General features: G+C 31.7%; 1 protein-coding gene and 1 pseudogene across 1 annotated transcript; both read right to left on the bottom strand.

Moving 5' to 3' along the window:
- Nucleotides 1-9,428: 9,428 nt before the first annotated feature.
- LOC114756025 (probable inactive leucine-rich repeat receptor-like protein kinase At1g66830) lies at nt 9,429-12,920 on the bottom strand. The gene is made up of 3 exons (XM_028944930.1): nt 12,598-12,920; nt 10,882-11,032; nt 9,429-9,479 (listed from the first exon to the last, which is right to left on the bottom strand). The coding sequence occupies exons 1-3, from the start codon at nt 12,863-12,865 to the stop codon at nt 9,458-9,460; spliced, it is 441 nt and encodes a 146-aa protein (XP_028800763.1). The 5' UTR covers nt 12,866-12,920; the 3' UTR covers nt 9,429-9,457.
- Nucleotides 9,448-10,752, bottom strand: LOC114756024 (MDIS1-interacting receptor like kinase 2-like; annotated as a pseudogene).
- Nucleotides 12,921-13,170: the final 250 nt, after the last annotated feature.

Here is a 13,170-nt window from a genome sequence, read left to right as displayed (position 1 = left end):
TTTGTGAATTATTGTTTTCTTGTGATGATTATATGGGCGCACATATGAATAGGTAGGTGCGTGATATATGGTTTCGATTATCAGAAGTCATTTGATTTGACAAACAGGATTGGTTTTGTGATTAATTTCACTCAATTTGTATAGTTTGATTCTTTTTATTGTTATGCAACTGTTAGAGTTTTGGATCAATTTTAAGAAAGAAAGTCTAATATACATTTGATTTCTTTTGTTGAAGGTCTTCAAACAGGAAGAAGAGATTGTGTTGATGATTCAATGCTTTGTAATTTGAAGATTTATTGTATTTGTAACAAGAAAAAATTGTGTTGATTTGATTATTTCATATTTTATTTTTGAATTTTAAATAATTTGTATTGAGCTATTGTAATCTTAGATTGATTTATGTATATTTAAAATTTGTTAAAAACACAGGCTTTTTAACAGGTTTCAGGTCAGGCCAAACATGGTTACAGGCCAGGTTTAGGCTCAACAAAAAGCCTGTCATAAGCCACAGGCCAGGCTCAGACCAATAAACTTCGACACAGGCCGAGCTTGTTAAGGCTGGAGCCAGGCCTGTTTCCACCCTTAGCAATGGCCATTGCCGACTTCCTTTCCTTCCTTGTTAATAAAGCCAAATGAAAACAACATTAAGAATGATGTTACTCGTATTCTATTTATAAGAAACTTTGAATATATTTCATGTAGACATAATAATCATAACGTGTGCGGTGGATATTGCCAACTTCAATGATGTTTTTATTTTTATTTTTATTTTTTGGACAAAATCATCTCAGCCGATTTCGAAATTTTAAAAACTTTAATTAATTTTAACTAGGTTTTTCAGTTTACACACACTTGTTAATAAAGCCATATGAAACAAATATCGATGACAGTAATAAATCAAGAAAAACCTTAAACTATATTAACTCTTTTTAAAAATATAACAATTTTTCAAGTGTACCACTATTCAGTATATACACCTTTTAAAATAAATAAATATCTATACTATAATAAAAGAAGGACAAAATAATATATTCATATTAAAAATTTAATTAGGTGAGTTATAAATAGAATTAAAAAAAACCTTTTCTCTTTACCTTATAAATAGGCCTAAAGGAGTACATGTTAGAGAATCCATGGCAAAACCAAAATACATACTAGAGAATTACTCACTTTGCTCCTTATTATAAGTTTTAAATAGGAAAAATTTCTATTAAGGACCACAGACAGGAATTAATTTCAAATAGCTCCCAAAAAATTCTAAAATATCATTGCAGGACCAAAGGACCAAACTGAAATTAAAATTAGAAGTAAGATCATTTTTATTTTTTTAAAAATAAATATTAATGGTCGTCGGAGTTCCGACCACTAGAGGTTAAAGGTCTGGCCACCAGTGCTCAGGTAGCCGCCGTCAAAGGTTGGAACTCCAATGGTCGCTACTGTAGCTCCGATAGCCTGAAGTTTTTTTTTTAAATAAAAAATAGGCCAAGAGAAGGTTTGAACCCATGACCCCTTGACACATCAAAAGTTATCAGACCATCAAGCCAAGCAAAACCATTTAGTCATGTGATGCAAATAAAAATATATATAACAAAGCAAACACAAGTGTCCAAGTATAAGTGAACAAGTGAAATTCGACAATTTACAACAAAATTTTGGCAATTTTTAAATAACATAGTAGAATTCACAACACCAAATACAAGTGTTTAAGTGTAAATGAGCAAGTGAATTCCTACTTAAACATTTGCATTTGGGGTTGTGAATCCCATTATCTTATTTGCAAATTATTAAATTTTTGTTGTAAATTGCTCAATTTCACTTATAAATTGTCGAATTTTACTTGTTCACTTACACTTGGATACTTGTGTTTGTTTTGTTATATATATTTTTATTTGCATCAAACGATTAAATGGTTTGCTTGGCTTGGTGGTCAAATCACTTTTGGTGTGCCAAAAGGTCATGGGTTCAAATCTTCCTTTGGTCACCTTATTTTTTTTTAAACAAAAAAAACTTCAGGCCACCAAAGCTACAATAGCAACCACCGGAATTCCAACCTCCAGCGATAGCCACCTGAGCACCAGTGGCTAGACCTTCAACCTCTGGGCCGGAACTCCGGCGACCATTAATATTTATTTTTTAAAAAATAAAATGAGGGGTATTATTGTAATCTTACTCCTAATTTTAATTTCAGTTTGGTCCTTTGGTCCTACAGTAATATCTTAGAATTTTTTTGGACTGTTTGAAATTAATTTCCATTTGTGGTCCTTAATCGAAATTTTCCCTTTTAAATAACTAATTTACGGACAATAAATAATTAGTTAAAATTACTTAAAAATAATATATTAATTAAAAATATACTTTTGTTTTTAAATATGCCTTTATAATAAATGAGAAAAAATGAAAGAGAATATGTGGGGAAATATGAAATAAAAAAACAATTAAGGGTAACATTAAAAAAATTCAAATATTAAGGCAAAACTTAAATTGAAGCTTATAAAATGAATCACACTCCTGCCTAAATTTGAAACTTATAAATACAACTAGAGGAAGTGTTAGGCAAATGCAATGATCTCATGTTAGGAGGGTTTGGTTTCAAAATCTAAAATGATCAAATAAAAAATTAAACAGTTCATATTTAATCTAACATTTTTTTGACAATTTAATATTTTAATGTGTGTAAAGTCTAAAATAAAAATTATCTTCTATCAGTTTGTAAGAATCATTTTCTTACTTAAAAACTATCAGTTAACAAATTTAAATCTAAACCGTTAAAAAGAAATTTTTATAATGTAAATCTCACCGCAACAGTTATCATAATATTGGTCATAAAATTGATTCCTAGTACAAGCCTTTCAGATAAAAGTGGTGGGCGAGCATTTGTGCCACCAAAAGCCCAATAACTTGGCTCCCAGATTAGCTCTCCCTATTTTTTTGTCTCCTTTTCTTTTAAGTTTTAGCTTTATGTTCTGAATAAATGCCATCCCATGTTACTTGCTTCTTTATGTATGATTTACAGTTGCCACAGAAAAAGATGATGAAAATTTAGCTTTGAGTGTGCAGTCATTAAGAATAATAATAAGTGCAACCTTACCATTAAAGTCCGGAAAACCGGTTGCGCCTGTCGGGACGGCCTGTTTAAGCTCGTTTAAGTCGAGAGGCGGGCTTGTATTTTGGAGTTATGAAAGGGAAGTTGGGCTTAAAAAGGCTAGCCTTCTAAGGCCAAAAAATAAATTGGCTAGACTTGTAGGGTCACGGGCCAGCCCTTTTAAGCCTACCAACCTTTTTTTTTAAATTTCTATTTTTTTCTTAATTTAAAAAAGAAAACCCTAACATTTTACGCATAATGCACTATTAGTTTTACTCACTCCAACAGCTCACATAGACAGCATTCACCAAAAAGAAAAAAAAGAAGAAAAGAATCACTATAGTTGTTAGAAAAATAACCAAAAAAAGGGTAAAAATTACAAAATTTAAAACCAAGTATATTCATAAAAGTGTGTTGCTATTTATAAGCTGTCAAAACCTATTAAAATATAGTATATGTAATTTTTACAGTCTTTATTTGTCATTCTCTCATATTTTTTATGCTTGAAATAGGATTAATTAAGAAAATTTTGAATTAAAGTAAAGATCTATATTATTTTTATGATTAAAAATGAATTTAGAACAAGGAATGATGGGCTCTTTTCTTTTTTGCCGGTAGAGTGAATGATTATTCTTTATGTATACTATGTTTGTCAGTTAAACTTTTCTGTTAATTATTTATAATTAAACCAGATCATCCATATTGTAATTATTTACTAAACTTAGTGCTTATTTAGTTGTTTACTTCTGCCTTCCATTTAGTTTATTTATTCAATAAACTCTATTACATTGTGATAGATGTTTAGACATGATAATGTTTATGTTTGTGACTTAATTTTATTGATATTTATACCTTTTATTAGTAATTTTATCGTTTCATTTTTATTATTTTGATAAAATATATTAAAAAATTTAAAAATACATTTTAGTTAAACGGGTCAAAAGCCTATGGGCCAACTCGAGCTTGTTATCTCACGGGCCAAGCTTGAAAAAATTGGTCACTTTTAGGACTTGGGCTTAAACAGGCTAACTCGTTGAGACCTGAGCCTGTGATGAGCCTGTCTTGCAAGGCCAGGCCGGCCAGTTTTCCCAATGTTACTTACCATTTGAATGACTTGGAACTGTACTGGAAGGTGATTGGTTGAGGGAATAAGTTAAGCATCCTATCCTTCATCTCGATAGTTTGGTTGAAAAAAGATGCACATATTTTGATTATTACTATTTACACAGGAAAGAAACTTTATAAAATAAAGATAGACCTTTAGAATTCACTCTCATATATTGGAGATTAGCCAATATCTTAAGATTAGAGGGGTGGTCCTTGGATGGACTAAGACACAAGATATAATGAACTTCACTTTATCAACCATTATGATCAACAGGACCTTACCAAATTTGGGGTCAACAGGACCTTACCAAATTTGGGCTCATATTCTATGCTACTTGTTGGGACTTTTCTTTTTGCTCAGATCCAAATTTTTGTTCTTTTCTATGTCAAGGAATTTTTTAGTGACAATATAATTGGAAAAATCCCAGCTGAATTTGGCTATTTGAAAAATTTGTGAGCTTGGATGTGCACATAAACCATATATCTGGTAGCATCTTGGAAACATTGAGCAAGCTTCAAAAAGTACTATACGACATTTTGCTTTTCCTTCTTAATATCGGATCGTTATCATTCAAATAGCTATTAAGGCTTCCAGCATGCCTAGTTGAGGGCGAGCAACAAGAGCAAGGAAAAACACATGTAGTCTTCTTGATCTTTTTCAACAATATGAATTTATCTTATCACAGTAAATTATAAAGGGGGATTTTTGTTTCGTTGTTTGATATATTCTGGGAAGTATGAATGAGTGAGCTTGCCATCAAATGAACATTAATTTTAAGATAAATTAATGGTTGGGTTGCAAGCTCTATTATCTGTTATCCTCTACAATGAATAAATTGATCGTCTTCTAACCGCTTTCTATTGCATCCCAAAATTTCATTAGTTGCTTTTGTATAAAGAAACAATATAAGTTATTAATGTTGCATAGCGTAACGAAATTTAAAATTTGGGGAATATTTATGATAAGAACTTTCAATTCAATAGTGGATTTTCTTGCTTTAGTAAATTTACTTTCCCAGGAACAAGTCATATGTTACCTGAATTGGAGTGACACATTCTATAGTTTATTAAAGTGTTTGTCCATTACTTTCATATCTCTCTACATTAGCATGCTATTATTCGCAAACTAATCCTCCACGCTTTCTGAAATTGGCGTCTCCACAATAACAGCTTGATAGGAGTCATTCCATGACCTTGACTACTTTTAGTTCTATCACATCCCGAATTTTTGGCCTACAAGTACCAGAACTAGCCTAAAAAGGACAGGCTACTAGACCATTTTTTGGCAGAGGTTGAAAAGGTTCCTTGGAGGGACAGGGGGATTCTCAAGAACTAAATTGCAAAGTAAAAGTTTTCTGGGACTGAGAAAAGAGAAAGTTAAAGATTCTAGTGGAGTCTTAAGGCCCAAGAATGAGAAATAAAAATGAATGTAAACCAATAGTTATATTGGAGGCCCCAATGAGATGAGTTATGAGGCTAAGCCAACCCAGGAATAAAATCATAATTTTGTAAAGTTTTGGGGCTAGTAAAGACAAAAATGAAAATTATGCCCAAAATTCTCAAAATTCTCCAAAGATGGAAAGAGGCCAAATAAGAGGTTTTTGAGGCCCATATGATCTTTTCGGAGTGAAAATAGTCCAAAATAAATTATGTTGAAATTTTCCCCGAAATAATTACTTTTGGAAAAAATAGTGAAAATTGAGGAAATATAATTATTTTAATTATATAAGGGCCTCAATAATTCAAGAAAAAATATGAATAAATTCCTTGGGAATATATTTGAATTTCTAAAATTGTTTCTAAGCATTGGAAATGAAGGAAATAATTTATGAGGAATTTACTTCTGAAATTCTATCGGCAAAAGCCTGATTTCAGAGAAAATGTGAAATAAATAGTTAGAGGTTATGAAAAATCTCCAAAATTTTCAGATCATACTTTTATATTAAATGTGGATTTTTCATGGAAAGAAATAAAATATTTAGAGGTCCCAAGCTATTTTTCCTAATAAAGGTCTAAAAGGAGAAAATCAAGTAAAGGATTGTGGTTGAGATTGAACTAGATTAATCCCATTGCTTCCTAACCAGATTTGGGGCACTTAGTTAGCCCAAAGAATCAGATAATTTCGTGCTCTCTCAGCCCATGCACATGTTCAAGTTGGTTGGATAAGGTTTAATCATGACTTTGTAAAATATCTCAAGTAAGCTTGTGAAATAAGCTTGCATATGTGGCTGATTGTTTCCCTTCCACTTGGTCCGAAATTTTGAAGATATTTTGGGCAGAAAAATTCTGACTAAGAGGAGAGAGGAAGGGCAGCACATGTGGCAAATTTCTTGGCAAGAAAGAAAAGAAATGAAGGGCCAAGATTAAGCCACCCAAAATTGAAATCAATGGCCAAGATTTGTGCAACATGGTTATAAATAACTACCCTCCCATTCACTTGCAAGGTTCGACCAAATGTAGAGACAAGAGGGAGAGACTGAACAGCAAGGAAAAAGAAGGAGGAGAGGAAGATCATGTAATCCCAAGCCAATCCAAAGTTCAAAGAAAGTTATGTTTATTGATTTTGATGTAGTTTTTAACCCCCTTACTATTTTTGAGATTGGATGTTGGTTTGGTTGCATTTTGAATGGTTAAAAACCTAGGCCAAGGTGCTGCACAAATTTGATTGGGTTAGGATATGATGATATTGACATTAGGGAATTGTTTAAGGGTTTGAAAACAACAAGAATCACGTGGTTTTGAGTTGTTTTTATAAGAAATCCAACTTCCCTTTAACTTGTGTAATATTTCAGTTCTAACTGATTCTGGCTATTAGGATTGGATTCTAATAATTTTGATGTTTCCAATGAGTTTAAATGATGATTTTGTGTACGGATAGATGGAGAAAACATGTTTGGAAGCATTAGAATTGAAAATGAAAATTTTGGATTCCTAACCCATAGTGTTCGGCCAAATCTGTTTAAGGGGGAAGGAGTTGGATTTTGATTGTTTTGAGCTTGGAAATAGATTATACATACAAAATTATGTGAGAATAGCATGTGGAAATGATTGTAGAAAGACTGGAATTGAAACTCAAAAGTTAAGTTTAAAGTATGTCTAAGAAAGAACCAAGTAAGAGTAGGTTGGTGTCTTGGTTCTAATGAATGTTTTGTGTAATGTATTGATTGGTTTAGGACCTTGAGACATCCAAGAGGATGTTTGGGAACACCAACCGAAGGATCATGCGCTTGAAAGAATAAGGGAGCTAAAGGAAAAGCAAGAGGAAAGCCATGTTACAAAGTAGTGAACTTACCTATAATGTGTGCTTGATATATATGCTTACATGATATGGTTGTGTTGCCATAATGTGACTAAACTATGATGAAATGTTTGCAAAATTATGTTTGCAAGTTTATATTACCAATTATGATGAAATGTTTGCAAAATTATGTTTGCAAGTTTATGTTATGTTTTTCCTTGGTAATATGTTATGAAAGCATAAAATGTTTTAGCTTACTTTCCATGGCATTCATATGTTAATATTATAACATGTCATGCATGTGCATTATGTCTTGCATGCTTATGGGTAATGTTTGTTGTTAAGATTCTTTCAAATCTCACCCTCCCTTAACAACCCCTAATAGGTATAAAGAGCATAAAGAAGAATTCAAGAAGTAAGGAGGCAAAATTGATGGAAGGAAGAAAGAGTTACCATGTTATCATAACATGTCATGATATGTAATCCATAATGTTAATTGATGTTCCATTATGCTATGTATCCTGTAAGATATTTATAAATGCTTATGGCATGTAATATGAAGTGAGAAGATGAGTGGTAATGTTGTATGCAAAAATAGCATGGCAAATCATAAGGAATGAATTTATTTAAAAATGTTGAATTAAGTTAGGGAGTTAGAGAGTCTCTAAATGAGCCACGAATTGGTGCCAATGATGAGACAGAGCAAATGAACGAATTTTGCCATGAAATTTGGTGAGTATTTAGAGCATATCCTGAGCTTTAAAACAAATGGTAGATCATGTGAAATGGATGTGTATGCTAAGAGTTATGGTTATTCAAAGTTGAGGCAGGATTTCTGGAAAATACTATTTTGACCAAATAAACAGTAATATTTAATAAATAAATTGTATGAATTGGCAAGGTTTAAGTTCATATTGTTATTTTTTGCTTGTAGAGAATTGAAAGGGATTTATGTGAAAATTAGAATCATTCCATTTTGATTTTTCTAGATTTAGTCATGATTTTTTAAAGTTGGACCAAAAATTTGAAATTTAATCCATGAACAGTAACCTGAGAACCTAATGCAATTTTCAATCTATGGGCTTGTTTCATAAATTGCTTCAACCATAACACTTCCAAACACGTACTCTGAGGGGTTAAAAGAAGGATGTTTCAAATTCATTGCAAGTCCTGTAAGTATTTCTACTAAATTTCCATGACCTTATGCAAATGTAGAAATTAAGTTATCTATATATATATATATATAATGATGAAGTGTAAGCTCATAGCCATTAATGAGCGGGAACATATCAAAATTCTGCCAATCACTCTGTTCTACTTGATAGTACAGTTATAGGAAGTAGTGCTACTGGAGCTGTTATTGCTCTAAATGTTTATTAATGGAAGAGGAGACAAGAAGATTTTTTCTTTGATGTTCCTATTAATAAGTTGAATTATGGAAAAGATGTTATATATAATGATTGATGATTCATATGATAGCCATATATGATTTACTAACATTTTCCCCTTATATTGGAAGCTGATCTGAGGAGGCCCTTGAAACTCACTTTGGTCAGCTTGAAAAGTTTCAAGTTCCAATAGACAAGTTTAGTAACAAAAACATTCTGCGTAGAGGTAGGTTTGGTGAGGTTGCTTTTGTGTATACATTTCTTGTAATTCAATTTTCATATCTTAGTATTTAAACAAAATAAGACAAATATCAGCGGCAAGAAATTAAACATATGGCAAACTTCAAATCTAGACTTTGAAGCAAGTCTTTAAAGGTTTCATCTCATGTATAAAGCAAACAATAAGCCAAATGTCCAAGCTTTTTACTGCATTCTTGGCATATCTTCATTCACTAAATGTTGGATTGAGATATTGTTGAAAGGAAAGACTAACGGAAGGTTTGTAGATAAAGCCTTTGAAACACTTGTTGCATTGATGGTCGAGATTTAGGAGATGGGTTCAAGCATGCTAATGCTATTGTGACCAGAAAAATCACGTCTTTTGCATCTTTTCGTGATGGCAAACGGAGACATGAGTCTAAACTATCCTTTAGCAAAATGCTTCCTATACAGATTCTTGACAAAGATAATATCAAATCTCTAGGATGTCTTCCCATAATTGTTTCTAATGTCACCACCCTGAAACTATAAACATTGTATTTTTCAGTAACAACTAAGGTGTATACAAGCTCTGCAATAGGCCAAAAATTACATAAATTATGTATTAATCCCAAGATAAGTAATATACTATAAAAATAAAATACAACACAGAAGGAGCGTAGTAGAGAATCAGAAAAGCTCACTTGAAGCAACATAACCATAAGTACCAACTAAAAGAGCTTGATTAGATGTATCTGGATCAATGATTCTAGCTGTGCCAAAGTGAGATAGAAAAGCCTTCATGTTTGAGTTCAACAATATATTATTGCTTGTTATGTCTTGGTGGATAATTGGAGGAGCACAATCATGATGCATATACGTCAAAGCATTTGTTATTCCTCTGATAGCATTCACTCTCTTACTCTAATTCAACTCTTTAGCTTCGTCATCATTATTCAACACATAAAAAAGGCTTCCGCTTTCCATGTATTCATAGATGAGAAACATGCATTGATTATGCAAACAAAAACCTTGAAGCTTTATAATATTGCGATGGTGAATTTCACTCAACATTTTCACTTCATTGTGAAAACTCCTGGCAAAAGATGTGTTTCCATATTCTCTTCTATGAAGTTTTTTCAATGCTACAATTTTGCCACTTGGAAGTTGTGCTCTATAAACACTTCCATAGGCACCAGTTTGAATACAATATTTGATGTCAAAATCCTCCGTTGCATCAATGATGTCTTCATATGCAATTTTTCTATCATAATTCCATATGGAAAACAAATCCTCATTTTTTGCTTCTCTTGTCTCACTTATGGATTTCTTGTTTTTTTTAAATGATTTAAATAAGATGAAACCCACAACAAATATGATGACAAGAAAAATTGTCAAAGGAATAATGATTCTCAGTAAAGACTTTGAGCCTTTATGTATCTTCTCTAGACCAAGTAATTCTTTTTTGCCATTTAAAATGTCATGATGAAAAGAGCTATAAACTTCACTTGGAACATAGCCACTGAGAAGATTGTATGACAAGTTGATGTACTGTAACCCACCAAGTTCTCTAGGTATGCTACCAGAGATACTATTATAGCTTAAATCAATACTACACCATGATGGAGCACTGCACATACTAGATGGTAATATTCCAGTGAATTTGTTGTGACTAAAGTTACCATCAAAATGAAAGTAATCATTCAAAATGTATTATATGTTTCCACTCAGATTATTATGGGAGACGTCTATATGAGAGCGGTAATTGAAATTTTCTAATTTTTCTGGCATGCTACCATTTAATTGATTTTGAGAAGCAACAAAGTGTTGTAAAACTCTCAAATTGAAGATTGAAGAAGGGATATTACCTGCAGTGAATAAATTTGAGCACATATATAAGTCGTGGAGATTTGCCATAAAATCCAAAGTTTAGAGAATGACTCTGGCTATTTTGTTTCCACCCAAATCTAGCAATGCTAGATAAGTTTGGCAACGGTGGAAGGTAGCACACCCACAAGGCTATTACAAGATAAATCCAAAGAAATGAGATTTTGAAGAGCTCCTATTTGAGTTGAAATGATACCTGTCACCATTCCACTAAAATTCAAATATAGTACTAGTTTTTGTAATGTAGTGAATAAATTTGTGCACAAATATAAGCCTTTGATATTTGTCATAAGGCACAATGCTAAAGGAATGGCTATATTCATATTGAATAGTTCCAAACAAATAAGATCTGCATAGGTGGAAAGTAATTAAGTACAACTATTACAAGACTATTCTATATTTTTCTGGCATGCTACCACTTAATTGATTTTGAGAAACATCAAAGTGTTGTAAATCTCTCAAAGCAAAAATTAAAGAAGGGGCATCACTTCCATTAAATAAATTTGAGTATAAATATTAAGGGCTTGTTTGTTTTTGTTTTTTGTTTTCTTATTCTCAAAATAATTTTATAAAATTGTTTTTAAGAACAAGTTTTGGAAATAGAAAACAAAAAATTTGTTTGGAAAATAATCTTTTAAAAAATCACATTTGAAAAAAATATAAAAAATTACACTTTGACAAGTGGTAGTTATCATCGGTAGTGATAAGTAGTAGGTAGTAGAAAAGAAGAGAAGAAGATTTCTCTAATTTTTCAAAACAAAAAAATAAAAAACACAAAAACAAAAACAAGAAAACACGTAAAAGTTGTTTTGGTTTTTCAGTTTTTAAAAACATATTATTGTTTTTTTGTTTTTTAAAACAATCAACTAAAACATATTGCCAAACAAGTTTTTTTGTTTTTCTATTTTTTAAAAAAAAAAATTTCTCAAGACAAGAAACCAAACAAGCCCTAAGTTGTGGAGATTTGTCATAAAACCCTAAAATTAAAAGAATGACTCCAACTATTTTGTTTCTACTTAAATCTAGCAATTCTAAATAAGGTTAACAACAGTGGAAGGTAGGACACTTATAAGGTTTTTGCAATGGAAAAAATTCCGTCACTAATTTTGTCGCTAAATATTTACTAACAAATTTTTTGATAGATTAGCTACTGAATTTGGTGATGGACATAAATTCTGTCGTTAATTTAGCGACGGAATTTTCATCAATAGTTCATCAAAAATTAGTGGCGGCATAATTTTCCATCACTAATTCCATCGATAATAAGCCATTTTTTTGTAGTGTTGTTACCAGACAAATCCAAAAATGTGAGACTTTGAAGTGCTCATATCAGTGTTGGAATGGCATCTGTTAAAACCAGCCATTTGAGTTGCATGTGTTCTAGATTATTTTTTACCAAATAAAAATTGGAATCCAAATGCTCTCATTTTCTTCTCAAATCTCATTTCTTCTTTTATAAATAATAAAATGAATGGTTTAGATTTACTATTTTATAAAAACATTATTGTAATATTTCATAAATTAATTTTTTCCTATTTTTTCTATATGCAACAATCAACTATGTGTACATGTCAAATTTTAACAGTTAAATTTGTCTATTTAATTTTATAATGATAGTTTTATGACATAACATTAATTGAAAAAATGAACGGAGAGAGTATGTAAGGTGTGTAAGAGATGGAAGTTACAAAACTTACCAATAAGATTGTTATTAGATAAGTCTAGAGAGATGAGACTATGAAGAGCTCCTATCTGAGTTGGAATGTTGCCTATCAAACCCATTCCTTCAAGCGCCAAATCTTCCAAGTTAGAAAACACCGTGAGGTTGAGATCTGCAAGCCGAGGGTGTTGTGGAGTTATCCTTGGCCGATTCATCCTAATGACCCTTCCAAAATCATTGCAACATATGCCTTCGTCATTGCAAGGGTTAGAGAAGTGGTTAATCCTATTTCTAAAACCCCACATTTGCTCTGAAGCAGAGCATGCTTCTCCTCTTTTATCATGGCAGAAGCAGCACCGTTAATCTTAAAGCAAGTTGTGGCAAAGCATACTAAAAATAGCACTCTTATTGTTGCCATCTTTAATTGCTTTGCTTAGATAGAGTAATCACTAAATGAGTGCAGCCATAGAGTCATTATATAGATGGAGGCATATTGAAATCACAAAGGGTTAACTATATCATCATGGATTTGAAGAATTGTTTACGCATCAAAGTAGGTCCCATGGCAAATAATGGACACAGTGGTACTGTATGAGACGGGCAAAGTTGT

Source organism: Neltuma alba, unplaced genomic scaffold (assembly GCF_004799145.2).
Source record: "Neltuma alba isolate B1F8T4 unplaced genomic scaffold, ASM479914v2 tig00010370_pilon, whole genome shotgun sequence".
NCBI lineage: Eukaryota > Viridiplantae > Streptophyta > Magnoliopsida > Fabales > Fabaceae > Neltuma > Neltuma alba.
This window is presented reverse-complemented; position numbering and strand designations above follow the sequence as displayed.

Coding starts and splice junctions, on each gene's coding strand:
- LOC114756025 (XM_028944930.1), bottom strand. CDS start 12,865: ATGTGGGGTTTTAGAAATAGGATTAACCACTTCTCTAACCCTTGCAAT. Junction 11,033..12,597: donor ATCTAATAACAATCTTATTG/GTAAGTTTTGTA, acceptor ATCTTGTAATAG/CCTTGTGGGTGTGCTACCTT. Junction 9,480..10,881: donor CTCAAATTTATTCACTGCAG/GTAATATCCCTT, acceptor GAATCTGTATAG/GAAGCATTTTGCTAAAGGAT.